The 18,209-nt window shown below is 47.1% G+C and overlaps 1 protein-coding gene across 1 annotated transcript in view; it reads right to left on the bottom strand.

Annotated features, from left to right (window-relative positions):
- The window catches only part of QSOX1 (quiescin sulfhydryl oxidase 1), a 93,971-nt gene extending 76,517 nt beyond the window's left edge, over positions 1-17,454 (bottom strand). Inside the window, exon 1 of the mRNA XM_084851280.1 lies at positions 17,129-17,454. Within this exon, the coding sequence (XP_084707406.1) occupies positions 17,129-17,393 (265 nt within the window). The 5' untranslated portion in view covers positions 17,394-17,454. The remainder of the gene's footprint in view (positions 1-17,128) is intronic.
- Between the last annotated feature and the right edge of the window lie 755 nt (positions 17,455-18,209).

Below are 18,209 nucleotides of genomic sequence, written 5' to 3'. Positions count from 1 at the left end.
CATTGGGAGTTAGGTCCCATCACTGCAAGCTCTAGGAAGGCCCTGAAGACTTACTTGTTTTCTCTGGCCTTCCCCAATTATGTTTTATTGAGCTGTTCTGGTGGTTTGTGGCTACAATTGTGTTGTAGATTGTATTACTGCCAAGGCCAGATGTTTTATTATTGGTATTTGCTGATTTTATGAATGTTTGCTGTTTTATTGTTGTATGGGGCTTTATTGTATGGGACTTGGGAGAGCTTCTGCCCTGAAAGGCAGTCTAAAATATTTTAAATCAACTGCCATTACTACTAGTGATATTTTAAATACATAAAAATAATTACAGAATTTTAAAATCTGCTGCACTATCATGGACACTTTTTTAATCAACTAAAGACTGACATGTTAATTAGATATCTGTCCTGTAACCCCAAAACTGTGATTGGAAAGGAATCCGTCCCAACTCCAAGCTGCTGGGTTAATCCAGTTCCTTTCTTATCAGAGAATACTCCCACCTGCCTGCATCAGTGAAGGCATGGATTTCTAAAGACCAGAATTATGGCACGTCTGGCAGATGACAAGTGAATTGGCTGGAATGTGGGTGGGAAGAAATCTGGCTATCCATGCTGATTAACAAGCCTGGAAGCAGAAACATACACAGGATCAACTAAAAAACACACTGTGAATTCCAAACAGGAGGGGCTAGGAGGTCTGGACTTAAATGCAAAGGTCTGGAAAACATTTTGGTCTGTCACCCTGGACAAGCACTGAGTCAAGGATGTCGAATGTCAGGCCTGGGGGTCAAGCCTGGTCCACCTGGGATTCCCTGGATGGCTGTGCCCCCTGTGCCCTGGACCCACCCTTTCCCCTGACCACTGATTGCTTGGCAGTTTCCCCACTGTTGCAGTTTCTGCCCACACCCATTTTAAATGGAAAATGCCTTTCGTAAGGCTCAGATACTGGCAGTAAGAGTTTTAAGCTAAAGTATGGTGGTATTTTTGGCCCCACCCCTTTTGCCTTTGACCATGCTCATTGGAATGCGGCCCCCGGGAGCTCCTCTGAAATGGAATTTGGCCCTTGGACTGAAAGAGGTTCATCACCCCTGTACCAGGTAGATGCTCTAGTTGTAAAATAAATTTCTGACATGGCAGTGGATTCCAAAGCAGGCATTTACCCTGGGCAACACACTTCAAATAATTTGGCATACTGCAGGCAAGCATTTCATGGTCATTTCCTTCCCAGATTTTAGATTTTAAAAAGTAAAACAGAAATCAACTCCCAGCTCATGCTGCCTATAAAATGTACTACTGCATCTATCCTCCACAGACTCGTCATACATGTTTTTTAACCTAGACACATTGCAGCTTTCACAACATCACATAGCAACAAGTTCCACAGGTTAACTATCTCTTAACCAAGATAACTTCCTTCCTCACGCCCAAAGCAATGCTAATCAACCTTTACCTGCAACTACAATAACCTTGGGCAGTAATTTTCCACCCTCCCCACCGAACTGAGAGTTCCGAACCAGAGCTGCATCCTAAACCGAGGAAATGACCTTGACCAATTCTCTCTACCCTGTTTTCCCTCAGTTCTGTGAAGTGTAGAAAATCCGGCTCCCTTCCCTGGGGCAATTCATTGCACGTGCAGTCCCTCTGGGGGCTTTAAAAGGACAGGGTCAGCTAGATCCTTCAGTGTAGCCTTCTCCGACATGGTGCCCTCCAGATATTTTGGACTACAACTCTCAGCATTTCATTTCATACCTTACATTTCTATACTGCCCAATAGCTGAAGCTCTCTGGGCTGTTTACAAAGATTAAAAACCTTAAAAATACAATATTATACATCATAGCAAAACTGTTTACATACAAACCTGTAAACAGACAGCACACGGACGTGCACACACAAATATATATATATATACACACACACACACATATATACATATATACACATACACACACACACACACACAATTTTAAATAATCAGCCAAAAGAAAATTCAGGACCTGATTAAAACCACTGGCCATGCTGGCTGGGGCTGATGGGAGCTGTGGTCCCAAACATGTGGAGAGCACCAGGTTGGGGAAACCGGCTTTAGTGGGAAGCCAAGATAGAAAACCCCTGGCTTGTAGATTAGCAGGTATGGTGGGAACTCAGGGCATTTTCATTATTTATCTCACCTCTCAAAGTTAATTTGACTTCCTGATTAGATTACTAATAACTTCCCATTTGGACTACTGCAGTGCACTTTAGGTGGGGCTGCCCTTGAAGACGACTCGGAAGTTGCAGCTAGTGCAAAACGCAGCAGCTAGACCATTGACTGGAACATCTAGTAAGGATCATATAACACCAGTTTAAAAGAAATTGCACTGGCTGTCAATATGCTTCTACTTGGAATTCAAGGTGCTGGTGATGACATTTAAAGCCCTAAGCGACTTGGGACCTCGATATTTGAGGGCGCCTCTCTCCCTATATATGCCTGCCCGAGGACTGAGATCTGTTGGAGGGGCCCTCCTCTGCATCCCACCAGTGCAAGACATACACTGTGGTGGGATGTGGGAGAGGGCCTTCTCTGCTGTGGCACCCCAGCTGTGGAATGCCCTCCCCTTGGAGGACCGATTGGCACAGACATTGATTTCATTTCAGTGCCAAATTAAATTCAGTGCCTTTGAGGGCTAACTGAATTCCCTAAAGTTGCACATTGTTTTAACTGTTTTATTGTTTTAGATATTGTAATTGGTATTAGCTTGTTTAATGGTTTAATATGCTTTTAGCTGTTTAAATTATTTATTGTTTTATACTGCTTAAATTGATTTTATCTGTACGCCGCCCTCAGATCTTAATGGAATAAAGCAGGATAATTTTTTTTTTACTAAATAAATAAAGTTGACGTTTCATCAAAGCTCACACAGAAGGCAAAGCTGAGGAGGTGCTTGTAATGCACATGAGCATTCTGGCCAACGCTGGTTTTAGAGTCACATTAAAAACCTAATTGAAACAAGCACCACTTTAAGCCTTAGGCTTTGAATCCATTCTGATGCTCTAGTCTGCTGCTGAAATGCAGTGACGGATGCTACTTCTCAGCCAGGACATAAAACCAGTTGTATGGTCACTTCCAGTAAAGAGGAAGTCAGGCCAACTTGGAGTCGAGCCAGAATACCTGAAATTCCCACATGCAGGCTTCAAAGGGATGGAAGCATTCTTCACTTCCTGCTCTAACCCAGCAGGCCAGCGAGGCTGTAGCTCTCTCAACAGCTGCCACACTCCACCCCAGAGGTGGCCACACATCTGCAGCTGGCAAGTGATTCAGACAGCCCTAATTGCAGCAATCAGTTAGCAAAAGGACTGCCAGCATATTTCTGGAGATAACCTTGGCATGAGGGACATGCAGGCCCATTAAGCCACATGTGAGGAACCTTTTAGGCCATATCACAACCTTCCCAAACTTGGTGCCCTCCATTGGCGTGGCCACTGATCAGGAATGATGGGAGCTGTCCAAACATCTGTGGGGCACCAGGAAGGCTGGCTCCCTTGAAATAGGAGGCCGGGTCATTCAAGTTGTGTGATGATAGACAGAGCAATCCTAATTGGAGCTGGTGGAGGGAGTGAAGAGCAGGTGATCCACTTATTCAAAAGCCCTGCTGGCTCGCACTGGCCACAGCAGGAGGCACAGAGGTTTGTTTTTTCTTCTTCTCCTGGAGGTTCAATCCTGAGACTTTAGTGTGCACACAGAGTGTGCCTATACTGAACACATAATAATATATCCTATGATGGCAAAACTCACAGGATCTATGGGAACTGCCATCTTTAAAGCTGCATATACAAGATATATTCCAGGAGTGCTAACTCATGGGGTTGTGATTTGGGACTGCACTAGAAACGCAAGCCAAACTACAATTTGAGACAGCAGCACCTCGGCCACCCGCTTCTAGGTATAGAGAGGAAGCAAATGAAGGTTCAAAGGAGTTCTGTGGAAGGATACATGTTACAGATGTGATGACTCGTGTAAAAACTGCCAGCTTCAGCATACCCAAAATGTACATTTAATCATGACGCAGAGAACAGCAAGTGGTAAGATTTCTCCAATAAAACGGTGCATTGTTATAGTGCAGCCTTGTAAAAAGATACAGACTTGATACAACATTTTAAAAGGTACAGGGTTTTTTTAATTGCAGCATCAATGTACGAGAGAGTCATTTTGTTCAGAGTTAAGTGAAGTACAAATGGAATTAATTACGATTAATGAACTAAATCAAGACTTCCTGCTTAGAGATATAAGTAGGCAGATTTATCTATCCTGGTTCCAAAAAAAGGCTTCAAGGCCAGAAGGGAGAAAGAATGTGATATGAGCAGAGCACTATGCCAGTGGCTGGGAGCCCCAGGGTTAAAGCACCAGTATGAACCCAACGACAGAATTAAGGTACTAAGTGTAGCAGTTCACATGGATAGCAGGGGGCGGGGGAATTAGTAGAGCAGCACAAGAACAGCACCATCAAACAGAGCAGGGAGGGAGCCCACTAAGAGTCATTATTTGCAAGACTGGGCTGGCCATATACATTTGTTGATTCAGATTAAATTCCGGGTTTGAAATGTCATTCTGTACATGCATCCAACCTTCTAACTTACAGTTCTTTAGGTAATTCTGGGAAGAAGAAAAAGTGTCCCATGACATCTTTAAGATGAAGGCATTTACTGTGGCATAAGCCTTCATGAATAGATCCCATTTTGTTAGATAATGGAGTGGCCTTATGAACTGGTTAGTATCTACCATTGCTTCCCAAGTGTCTGACAGCTGAGGCACACCTCATCCGTTTTCCGAATGAACTGGAGGCACACCTGAAAGGGCTTACTTTTGATGGAACAGGAAGGGTTGCCCACCCTGTTAGATTCTGCACAGGTCACTAACCTGGGTGTGCCTCATGACTATAAGGAACCAAGCAAAGCAGAGACACAACGGGCACCCTCCTCTGAAACCAGGTAATTCTGCTCCACCTCTGCACTGAGGGTAACGCAGTCACATCCGCTGCAGCAAAATTACCCAGCCCCAGCAGAGACATACCATAAGGAGGCAAGGCCAGAGCAGTTAATCACACAGAGATGCAGAAGGAAGCTTCCACTATGGGCGTGGAATCTGGGCTCAAAGAACCCTTTTATTGTTTTGTAAACCAGATGCTAGCAGTTCTCATGGTGGTTTGGAGTTTGTTAGCATATACCAGCCTTCCCCAAACTGGCACCCTCCAGATGCGTTGGACTGCATCACACGTAATTCCCAGCCAGGACAGCCAATGGCCTTGCCAGCTGAGAATTATGGGAGATGCAATCCAACACATCTGGAGGGTTCCAGGTTAAGGAAGACTGGAATATAAGCTCATGGGGCAGAGAAAAGCAAAGGAAAACAGTGTTTACACATATTGGCTGCCCCTGTGGAATGTGTCACTCTAGAAAGAGATTTATTATCACCACTTAACAGGCACAAGGGTATGCCTGCTCTTCTTAAATTAGATCAACAGTTCCATTCCTGGATTGAACTAGGAGTACTTTTGGTCTGAAGAGGGACAGCATATATCCAGATAATACTTTAACAGCACAATCCTAAGCATGTTTACGCAGAAGTAAATACCATCAATCTCAGTAGCTTTGCTCCTTGGAAGGAAAGCTATGGCAAACCTAGACAGCATAGTAAGAATCAGAGACATCACCTTGCCGACAAAGGTTCGTATAATCAAAGCTATGGTTTTCCCTGTAGCAACGTATGGCTGTGAGAGCTGGACTGTAAGGAAGGCTGAGTACCGAAGAATTGATGCCTTCGAACTGTGGTGCTGGAGAAGACTCTTACGAGTCCCCTGGACTGCAAGAAGGTCAAATCAGTCCATCCTAAAGGAAATCAACCCTGACTGCTCATTGGAAGGACAGATACTGAAGGTGAAGCTCAAATATTTTGGCCACCTAGTGCGAAGAGAAAACTCCCTGGAAAAGACCCTGATGCTGGGAAAGATTGAAGGCAAAAGGAGAAGGGGATGGCAGAGGATGAGATGGCTATGGCTAGATAGCATCACCGATGCAATGAATATGAACTTGAGCACACTCCGGGAGAGAGCGGAGGACAGGAAGGCCTGGCGTGCTATGGTCCATGGGGTCACGAAGAGTCGGACACGACTTAATGACTGAACAACAACAAATACCATCAATCTCAGCAGGGTTTACTCCCTAGTTAGTGTGCTTAGGATTGCAACCTAAGAGAGTTACAAAGAACATAGCAAAAGTGTTAGTAGGCAAAATACAAATAAACCAGTAAACCAGTTGGCAGCCAAATTTGATTTTACAACCTCAAGCAGATCATCCAAATAGTGTCCTCCTCCACAGTAAAAATACAATAATACCTTTAGAAATTAAGAATTTAACACCCTTTAATGTAGTCTGAAATCTGCAGCCTTACTTCGCTTAATGCTAGGGATGGTCCTGCCACTGTCACCCCCACCTCCCACATTCAGGAAATATTGTGTGATCAAAGGAACCAGCTAATCTAATCTGTCCAACCTTTGCTTATGGGCATGGCACCCATGCACTCAAATATATGCAGTTAGGCCTTGATTCACGTATCCATCACTATGGAGGAGGATGTGCAAGTCCCACCACGACATATGGAACCTACACACCAAGCTGCTGAGTGAACTGGCCCTCAGATATAAAGGGGTGTGGAAAATATGGAGGCACAAGGAGCCCCAGCAACGAAGTATCTCAGCCCCAGTGACAAAGCGTCAGCAAACAAGTGAGTTAAGCACCTGTGTGAGGGGAAGGTAAGTGGAATTACTTATCTATTAAATTACCTCAGGTAATCATTTATAATTTGTAAATAGCAGCTGAAGCCAAAACAAGGGTATAGTGAAGGGAGCTAAATCCCAGAGGGGCAACCCCTTCCAAACTTACAGTAGAGCGCTAAATATTGGCTGGCTGGCGGACGGGCAGGGAATCCAGCAAGAACTCACAGGTCTTGCAGCTTTGCACTAACAAAGATTCCTGAGTGACTGAAAAGAACCTCAGCTACATATTTTAACTAATCCCAAACTTAGGAAGGGGAAATAAAAGCAATTCATAGCTCTATATTGACAAGAGCCACTGTACAGGACTAACTAGCAGAAGAGTGTGCTTATAAACAGAAAATGGCAGGCTAGCCTCAGTTTCGGCTCAGGCTTTAGGCCTTATTGAGCAGTTCATTAGGTAAACTTCAGAAAAAGATTCATCCCAAGTTTGAAACTAATCACCTACCCTTTGTTAGTTGTCCCCGCCAACGACCCATTGAACAGAGGATCTCCCCTAAATAGGTCTCCCATTCACTATAGTCCTCTTGTCTAAACATGAAATATCCATTCCCAGAGGGCCAACTTGACCTACACTACCACCCACTGAAAGCTAGTGCAGGCCAGCAGCTCACACACGGCCTCCCTTGCTTTTCAAACGAGGCCCTTAAATCAGACTGGCTGCAGCACCAGTTGGGCCTATCTATATAAGGCAGCGGGCTTGCAAGGGAGCCAGCTCTCCAAGCATGAGGATCCCCAGTGACAAAGCATCAGCAAACAAGCGAGTTAAGCACCTATGTGAGTTTAACAACAGGGTGAGGAAGCCAGGGCAGTTGACTCTCCCTTCCCTACTGATAGTAAGTAACTGTAAATAAATAACTGTAACTAAATTCCCCACTTTCTCATAGTAACAACTAAGTTTTCCAGGTAAAACACACCCAAATAAAAAACCAGTTACGAAGGTAGAAAGCCAGCAGGGGTATGGGGGCTATCCAGTGTATTGCACTGAGTGCCACATGTATGACTATCTGCATGCTGGACAGAACTCCAGGTGTGCGATCGGTGTTATGAACTCCTGGCTCTCAGGGAACAAGTTTGTTCCCTTGAAGACAGGGTTGCTGACCTGGAGAAGCTAAGAGAGGCAGAGAGGTTGCTGGATGAGACCTTCAGGGACCTAATAGTGGTGCCCCACTCCATGGGGGACAGCTCCTCCGTGGTCATGGAGAATGCGGATCTTGGGGAAGGAGGGCATCATTCTGAAGGGAGCCATTCCTCGGAGAACAGACAAATACCCTCTTGCACCAAGGATGTGCCCCCAGGGGCAGGGGTGCTTGTGGCAGTGGGAGATTCGATCATTAGACACATACACAGCTGGGTTTGTGATGAGCGTGTAGGCCACATGGTGAACTGCCTGCCTGGTGCAAAGGTTGCAAATATCACGTACCGTCTAGACAGCCTAGCAGAGAGTGCCAGGGTGGAGTCAGTGGTTGTGGTCCCTGTTGGTGGGGAAGTCGTGAGATCCTGGAAGCCAAATTTTGGTTGCTGGGGAAGCGGTTGAAATCCAGGATCACCAAGGTGGCTTTCTCTGAAATGCTGCCTGTTTCACGTGCAGGGCCAGCTATACAGGAGAAGCTGAGAAGTCTCAATGCATGGATGAGACGGTGGTTTAGGGAGGAGGGGTTCAGATTTGTTAGGCACTGGGGAACATTTTGGGATAAGCCGGCCCTGAACAAGAAGGACAGCTCCACTTGAGCCAAAGTGGAACCAGACTGCCAGCACTAAACATTAAAAAGGTGGCAAAGCAGCTTTTAAACGAAACCCTGGGAGAAAGCCGACAGGAGCTAGGAAGCATCCGGTTTGGGTTAAATCATCCCAAGGGGATGAAGATGAAAATGTTTTTGATTGTCCAAATTTAGAAGGGGAGGACATAGGTTGTGAGTAAATGGTAGAATATGATAGGCCTCTTTGATTGGGTAAGTGCCACAGCAAGAGATGCACATGCCAGAGACATGTGGGGAGGGACACCTTGTATAGGTGTTTCTGTGCAAATGCTAGAATCCTCCAAGCCAAAATGGGAAAGTTGGCGTGCTTGGTTTTAAAGGAGAACCTGGATACAGTGGACATTAGAGAAACCTGGTGGAACAGAGAGAAACAGTGGGATACAGTCATCTCTGGATAAAAACTCTACAGGGAAGGGCATACTGGGGGAGGTGTTGTTGTGTATGCCAAAACCGGCATAATGTCGAGCAGACTAGAACATCTAAAAGGGGTAAACTCTTTCACAGAAGGGAAATTACAGGCCCGTTAGCTTAACATCTGTTCTGGGTAAATTGGTTAAAAGCATTATTAAGGATAAAATTAGTAAGCATATAGAAAGACAAGCCCTGCTGAAAAACAATCAACACAGCTTCCGCAAAGGTAAGTCCTGTTTCACTAATCTTTTAGAGTTCTTTGAGAGTGTCCATAAACATGTAGATGGGGTGAACCGGTAGACATTTACTTGGACTTCCAAAAGGCTTCTGACAAAGTCCCTCACCAAAGTCTCCGGAGCAAACTTAGCAGTCATGGAATAAGAGGACAGATCCTCTTATGGATCAGTAACTGGTTAAAGAACAGAAAGCAGAGAGTAGGAATACATGGTAAATTCTGCCAGTGGAGGGAAGTAAATAGTGGGGTCCCACAGGGATCTGTATTAGGGCCAATGCTTTTCAATCTGTTCATAAATGATCTGGAATTAGGGGTGAGCAGTGAAGTGGCCAAGTTTGCCGATGATACCAAATTATTTAGGGTGGTTAAATCAAAAAGGCATTGTGAAGAGCTCCAAAACGCTCTCTCCAAACTGGGAGAATGGGCATCCAAATGGCAAATGCGGTTCAATGTAAGTAAGTGTAAAGTGATACACGTTCGGGCAAAAAATTCCAACTTCAAGTACAGCCCGATGGAATCTGAGCTAGCAGTGAGTGACCAGGAAAGAGATCTTGGGGTTGTGGTGGACAGATCAATGAAGATGTCAACCCAGTGCGTGGCAGCTGTAAAAAAAAAAAAAAGGCAAACTCCATCTTAGGCATAATTAGAAAAGGAATTGAGAATAAAACTGCCAATATCATACTGCCCTTATACAAATCTGTGATGCAACTACACTTGGAATACTGTGTCCAGTTCTGGTCACCATACCTACACACACACACACACACACATATATACAAGCAAGCATATATATATATATATATAAGCAAGCTGGAAAATGTGCTGAAAAGGGCAACTAAAATGAGCAAGGGGCTGAAGCATCTCCCCTATTAGGGAAGGTTACAACAGCTGGGATTGTTTAGCTTGGAAAAAAGGAGGGTAGGGGGAGACATGATAGAGGCCTACAAAATTATGCATGGTGTGGAGAATGTGGATAGGGAGACTTTTTTCTCCCTCTCTCATAACACTAGAACCTGGGGTCATCCATGAAGCTGATTGGTGGGAGATTCAGGACAGATAACAGGAAGTACTTCTTCACACAGCGCATAGTTATCTATGGAATTCGCTACCACAAGACATAGTGATGGCCACCAATTTGGAACAAAGAGCCAGCCCCACCTGGCCTAAATGCATCCACAAGAAACATCACCATCACACACAAGCCAGGTGAGGGGTGGGGTCCAGAAGTAACAAGCCTCCTCTACAATCTTCCCATGTTTCCTTAAGTGGGCCCACACTGGCCTATTTATACGGGCAGGAAGGTCAAGTGGTAATGCTTTTTCTGGACTATAACATTCCAGATGTTATAACTGCCACAACACCTTCATTTTACAGAGGCATGTAAACAAGCTCTATAAATCTGTCCAAAGTCTGCAGGTTGGGTGGCCAGATGCAATAGAGGATAGAGCCAATGCATCTTTAATGCTTGTGTAGAAGAGGGAATTTCAGCAGATGCAGCTTGCATGAAGAGCTTCACCTGCTGAAATGCCCTCTTCTCCACAACTGTTAAAGGTGCAGGAGGTGTGACCTCTTTTGCATTTGGCCACTCTACCAGTAAGACAGACTCAGCACAGGAGGAACAAAAACATGAACAGGACAATAAGAAAAACAGATGATATTTTCTGTGACTAAAGACACCCCCACATCCCTTGGTAGTGCTGTTGACAAGAAGAGCTCTAACAACGCTTACATCCAGAACTGCTGCCAGCCAGACCATGCCTCTGTCCAAATCACAAGCTTTATGGTAATGTAAAACAAATATTACTCTTTTAAAAACAACAACTGTATGCTTGAGAGATTTAATTCTGTTTTATTATGTAACACTGAAAGTTAAAAGACTTGAGATCTTAACAGTGCAATCCTATACACCGTGCAACCCTATACACCCTATACTCAGAAGTAAGCTCTGTTCAAGTGGACTTACTCCCATATATTGTTTGTATTGCACAGTCAATCGAGTAAACTTTTTTTGTTTATTTCTTATATTTATTAAATGCTTCAGAAATCTAGTTCTCTAGGCATTGTAAAACAGTTAAAAACATAATAGAACATCTGAAATCACAAATCACTGAAATCCAGCACAGCATAAACAAGACAATAAGTACATTCTAACACAACACACACACACACACATACACACACCAAATACGAAGCTAAAACAAACCAGCAGGAGACAAAACACACACACCACACATACATACATACATACATACATACATGAAGAAAATACATCTAAAATGTTTTAAATGTTCAAAAGGCCTAGGAGAATGAACTAAGTCTTGGCCTGGCCTGGAAAAGACAGCAGTGTGGGCTCTGATCAACAAAGATAATTGGTCCCCAAGTGCAGCTTCCTGTATCTCCCATCTTCAGAATTTGTGCATAACAAGAGTAAATCCTAGAGCAGGGGTCCCCAACCCCCGGGCCGCGTGGACCGCTACCAGTCCGTGGCCTGCTAGCAACCGGGGCCGCAGGAGTGTGCAAAACACCCTCACCTTGGGTCTGCAGGGGAGGAGGCAACCTGTCCCGTCCCCCCCCCGGAATCCTCGCCAGCCCTGGCCGGCTCCGCAGCAAGTCTGCAGAGCTACCAGCCGGCTCCGGGTGCTGGCAGACTTCTGGCTGCTGGGACGCATAGTTTTATTTATTTATTTATTATTGCATTTATATCCCGCCTTTATTCCTCTTGCAAGGAACCCAAGGCGGCTTACATTATCCTCCTCCTGTCCATTTTATCCTCACAACAACAACCCTGTGAGGTAGGTTGGGCTGAGAGTGTGTGACTGGCCCAAAGTCACCCAGTGAGCTTCCATGGCCGAGTGGGGACTAGAACCCGGATCTCCCAGCTCCCAGTCCAACACTCTTGCCACTACACCATACTGGCTCTAGTGGACGCCATTTGCATCCCTGTTCTTCAAGTAATAGGCTACGTAAATCTTTACGTAGCTGATTACTGAAAATTACCACCATTTGCATCCCAGTGGCTGGAAGTCCGCCAGCGGAAACCCACCCCCCGGTCCGTGGAAAAATGGTCTTCCACGAGACTGGTCCCTGATGCCAAAAAGGTTGGGGACCACTGTCCTAGAGCACCCTTCTCCAACCTGGTGATCCCCAGATGTTTTAGACTACAACTCCCAGCATTCCTGGCCATGCTGGCTGAAGCTGAGGTCCAAAGCATCCAGGTTGGGGAAGGCTGCTCTAGAGCGTCTTCCTATCTGTCCATTCACTCCTGATAGACAGGAGGAATCCCCGAGGCACATGCTTTCAAGGATTACTGTTGAAAGCACATCCATGTTATTGCAGTAATCCTTACAGCTGCTCTGTAAGGTAGATCAGTATTGTTACCATACTGAAAACAGGGTGGTGCAGGGACAACCAATGCTGAGACAGAGTGGCTTGCCCAAGCCTGTTAAGGGCTTGTCTGCTAAAGCCACTAAGGGAGTTCAAAGCAGAGGTGAGATCTGATCACAAGTTGATTATACTGACTGATTCATTCAGTTTATAAGCTGCCCTATACCAATAGTTCTCTGGGTGGCATACAAGATAATTGCATACAAAAAGATTCAAGACATGATTGGATATCATGGCTTTAGCCCAGATGTAGCCACGTGCAATGAGAAACAGAGTCACACACAGAGCCCACGACAGAGGTATCAGAAGGCAGATGGAAATACACACCCTGCATCCACATTGTATATTGCTACCAAGAGCCACATTGGCTGCCTCACGCTGCAATCCTAAACTCACTTATGTGGGAGTAAGTCTCATTGAACTCAATGGGGGTTACTTCTGAGTAGACACTATAGGATTTCACTGTCAGTCAAAGCTGAATGTGCAGTGTGAATGCAGGATTCCCCATCCACCAAGGGAACCTATATGCAGAAACTGTCTCTCTGTACAGCAATCTCCCTTGCTGAATTGGGACAAAAAGAAAAGGGTTAGGAAGCACGCAGCAAAACACCTGAAGGTAATATATATGGCTCAATAGACTGCCTTTGGCTTTAACAACTGCAATGAAACAGATCAACACTAAAGCAGAAAGTCATTACTAAAACATAGTGAAGAATCACCAAACAAGCCTAGCATTAAGGAGGGAATAACAACATTAAAGTGGTGTAAACATGGAACCAGTATTAACAATCCAGTGTTTTGTGTTAAATGGAGTCATAACTGAGAACTTATGACATGCTTTAAAAAAAATTAAAAAATTTGAAATTTGAAATTTTATTGTTTTAAACTGTTGTATTATTGTACATTGCCCAGAGTGGCTGGGTGACCGGCCAGATGGGCTTTTAAGAAATTTAATAAATAAAATAAAAATAAAGCACTAAGATGCCTGCAACTGAGAAACGGAAGAGGATTGTTGTGGTTGGGTGTGTGTGTTCTTTTTTTTTTTTAACCCGCTGATGAAGTTACTCCTTTGACCAATTCACCACATTAAATAACACACAGCTGGCTCATTTCACATAAACAAAGATCAATACAATCCACTAAGAAAACTCCTCCTGCTTTTTGCAACTTAAATCCAGTCAGTTAATGAAGCACTCAGGGAGTTCATTAGGACCACTATATAGGTTATGTCTTTAGCATATACCTAGATCAAACATATTTTAAAAATTAAAACATATGGGGTACAATTCACCAGATGTTCTCTTGGTCAAGCCATACTGAAACTGATCAGAACTGTGCAAGAACGTTACTGTGGCTTCCTCAGGCATGTACCAATATCTTATGATGCGTGTGTATCATACAAAGTAGCCCAGCAGAATGACTTCTGGAAGGGGAGGAAAAACATGGGGGGGGGGACACGCCAAGAAGTGATGGGAGGGGGAGAGAGAGACAGGAATCTAAACAGGACCTCGTAAGTGTGTGTAGCTGTATTGCAGCCTTCCACAACCTGCTGCCCTCCAGACGCATTCGTCATGCTGGCTGAGGATTGTGGGAGTTGCAGTCCAATACATCTGGAGGGCACCAGCTTGGGGAAGCTGCTGTATTGCTCTCATTAATCCCTTGTTACGACTGCTGTGCCTTCCTTCAATTACCTTTCCCCCTTCCCCAAATCTATATTTAGTTTGTATACTCCTCAGGGCAGGGATCAGTCTTTTGCTTACATTGTCCTGTAACATGCATGTACACAAAGTTATACAGAATTGTCAGAGATGAAGCAGGTTATCAAACTTCTATTCAAACACTTCACTTTTCATTAACCGCTAGAAATATCACTAACCCTGTAGCATGTTCACAACTCACCAACAGCATTTTGTCTTATATCAGTTATTGCTGAAGGACTCGATTGCTGTTGCATCCAGGAATAACGAGAGCAATTCTGGGATGTGGAGGAACTACCCGTCATCCCTGTTGGCTGGAAACAGCTCGCTAGAACAGCGTAAGGCAGCCTTCCTCAACTTGACACCCTCGTTGTATTGGACTACAACTCCCATAATCACCACCCTGCATGGCTACTCCAGCATGCTGTTTCCCACAGTAGCCAACCAGATCCCCCCAGGAAACTCATATACAGGACTGGAAGGCAATAGCTGCTCTACCTCAGCTAGTAATCAGGCGTAAACTATCCCTGATCCTGGAGGCTTCATACTTACAAGCCTGTCCTCTATTAATGTGTCTCAGCCCCTTTTAAAGCCATCTAAGCTAGTAGCCATCACCACGCCTTGCAGTAGTTTGATAACATAAAAGCAAATACATTAAAAACAAGGATGTTATGTTTTAGGCTGGTACGCCAACTGCGGCCCTATCTGAAGAGGACGGACCTTGCCTCTGTTATCCACGCACTAGCCACGTCCAGACTGGACTACTGTAATGCACTATATGCGGGGCTGCCTTTGAAGACGGTTTGGAAACTCCAGCTCGTGCAGAATGCGGCTGCCCGAGTACTGGTGGGCCAATACTCACCAGCTGCACTGGTTACAGGTGCGTTTCCGAGCCCAATTCAAAGTGCTTGTTTTGACCTTAAAAGCCTTAAATTATTTGGGACAAAGTTACTCGAGGGACCACCTACACCCATATCAGCCTGCCCGCACTTTAATATCAGAAAGAGAGGCCCTTCTCATTTGCCCACCCATGAGAGCAGTCAGGTGGGTGACCACATGTGAGAGGGCCTTCTCTGCAGGGGCACAACTCTGGAGCAAGCTCCCTTCAGAGGTCTGCCATGCTCTGTCACTGCAGTCTTTTAAAAAGGCCTTGAAAACATATTATTTTACCTTGACCTTCTATTGATATGGTTGTTATTGATGCTGTTGCTGCTGTTAACATTGTTGTTGGTTTTACTGCTGGTTTTATTGTTTTATACTTTTTATGTTTTTATCACTTTTAATATTTTAATTGTTTTTATGTATTTTATTGCTGGGAGCCGCCTTGAGAGGGCTTCTGCCCTGAAAGGCGGCCAAGAAATATTTTTTTAAAAAATAAATAAAATAATTGTAATTAAGATGTTGCTATTGTTAGCCACCTTGAACACCATTTTGGGGGAAGAAAGGTGGGATATTAATTAAATAAACCAACAAACGCCTAGAGGATTGACGACATATGCCAACATGGACAGAAATCCAGACAAGTGGGACTGGCAAGGAGCTAGAGCTGTTGCCAACAAAAGAGCAACGGAGGGGAGAAGATAATGGCACAGGAAGAATGTACAGCGGGGCAGGACCAACGAAGCAGTGAGCCATGGGAGTTTATGGGTGCTTCCACACAAGGCTCTTATCGCCTGCCTCACTCAAAAAAATTTACGGGGGGGGGGGGGTCGAGGTGACAACATCTTCCACTCATAACCGTCCTGTGTTTCCTCTTTGCTTCTTCCGTCTTTTTCCTTACCGCAGAAAATGTGTTAAGGAAAAAAACCCACACAGAATAGCTGCGCGATGCTTTCTAATCAGTAGTGCTAGGAGCATTACCGCTACTGAGTGGGGGAAAGAACGGGGGGGGGGGGGGAGCGTGTAGCAACCCACTTGCGAAGTATATAACCAAGCACTTTGCATCAACAGAGAGGGACGGGCATTACAGAGAGAGATCTTGCACAGATTTTACTTTTTCAAATTAAAAGTGCCCCCCCCAATTCCCCGCAATCACAAGGGCTAGGAAATTGCTCTTTTCCCCAAAAACCGAAGGCCAAGGTTCCCTTGATTGATTAACCTTAGTTTTATCATGGGCAGCATGCATAGATAAGAGGGCAGACAGGAGCAGGCTCCAGCCTAAAGTCATTATTTCTGGTTCCATCCCTGGGTGGGTGGAAAGAATAGGAAAAACAGAAGAGAGCAGGAAGAACCGCTTAAGGCTGCCCTCCTACGCAATTTGCCTGGGAGTAAGCCGCACTGAACACAATGAGGCTTACTTCTGAGTAAACAGACACAGGATTGGGCTGCAATAGGTACAAGCCAAGAACTGAGGCTCGGGGCTCGACTTCAGAAACAGAGAAAGGGCGGCGCGTTTTACGAAGGAAACGCATCCGGGGTCCCCGGATAGTCTGAACTCTAGCAACTCCGGGCTTGCGTCCCAGGGCCAAGTAGGAAGAGGGAGCTTACGAATACAAGCGCATCACAAGAGACGGCGATCCACCCTAACCGGGAATATGAGGGTGGTTCTAGCGGCGGCGGCAGATAGTTTCGTTAATCGGGGCTTAACTTCGGGGACAGCCTCAAGGTCCTGCCTACTCCCACACAAGACCTACCTGTTGGCCAACATGCGAAGCCGTGATCATGGGAAAGAGCACCCCTGAGCTCGTGCAGAGGGCCCTTCCCGGGCATTCGGCCACACTGACACGCCTGGCATGGGGTGGGGGAGTTGGGGCGGGGGGAAGCCGAGACTGAGCCCAGGGGCGTCCCGCGAGGGCGCTCAGCTTCCCGGCGGGCCGGCCTCGGCGACTGCCCGGCTGCGCTTACCCTGGATGTCCTTGGCCAGCGCTTTCCAGGTGGGGGCAAAGCGGATGCAGTGGCCGCACCAGGAGGCGTAGAACTCGACCGCCCAGGCGCTGCTGGAGTTGAGGATGCTGCGCTCCAGCGTGTCCGCCCCCAGCACCACCAGCGGGTCGTCGGGCCCGTAGAGGCCGAGGCTGAGCGCGCCGGGCACCGGCCGCAGCAGCGAGACGGCGGCGAGGAAGACGAGCGCGGGCGGCCCCGGCCGGGCCAGAGAGAGCTGCCTCGCCATGGCGATCCGCAAAGCGCTGCCCCGAGCTGTCCGCCTCGGCAAGGCGCGCGCCCGCTGCTCTGCGCCCGCCCGCCCGGCCGGCCGGGAAGTCTCTCGGCCTCGCGCGGGAGGAGCCGGGGGCGGAGCCCGCCCGGCAAGCGCCGCCCGCCGCGCCGCGCCGAGCGGAGGGGAGGGGAGGGGAGGCCCGCCCGGCAGCGCACGTGCGGCCGGCCGAGGGGCCGCTCGTCGGGGCCGCCTCCCCCGTCCGCAGGCCCGCGGCAGCAGGAGGGGGGCGCGAGCCGCGGCGGCGCCCCGACGCGGAGACGCGGCGCCTTCCCTCCCCGCCCGAGCGGGCCGCGCCTCGGGTCGGGCGGCGGCGAGGGCGCGAAAGGGAGGGCTGGAGGGGCCGCGCGTCGGGATCCGGCGCTGCGCAGCGGCGCTTCCGATTCGCGCTTCCCCGCAGCTTTAACGACGCGGGCCCTCGCGGCTGGGCCCGCCAGAATGCGGGCGCGCGTTGCGCGGCGGTCGGTGCCGCGCGCTCTGGAACTCAAGCAGAGATGCCGAGCGAGGCCCGCGTGTCCGCGTCCCGGGCCTCAACGGACAAACGCCTGTTTTCTATATACATGTGTGTTCAGACGCGCCGTTTCCTCCCCCCGCCCCCGAGAGCCTGTGCATGGGATCCGGCTGCGTAAGTTAAAACAGAGTTTGCCCCTCGGGGCATGCAGAGAATTCATCCCTGCAGCTCTTGGGGCGCAGCCCTCGCCAGATAGGCGGCCTATCCAAAGCAAGGCAGGAGCGGCGCGGGGCGGGCTCGTTCCCCCGCGCCTCTCGTGCCTC

This window comes from Heloderma suspectum, chromosome 4 (assembly GCF_057233095.1).
Source record: "Heloderma suspectum isolate Gila_16-S chromosome 4, 16-S_ref, whole genome shotgun sequence".
Taxonomy (NCBI): Eukaryota; Metazoa; Chordata; class Lepidosauria; order Squamata; family Helodermatidae; genus Heloderma; species Heloderma suspectum.
Note: the sequence above shows the minus strand (reverse complement) of the source record. Positions and strands in the feature narration are given on the sequence as shown.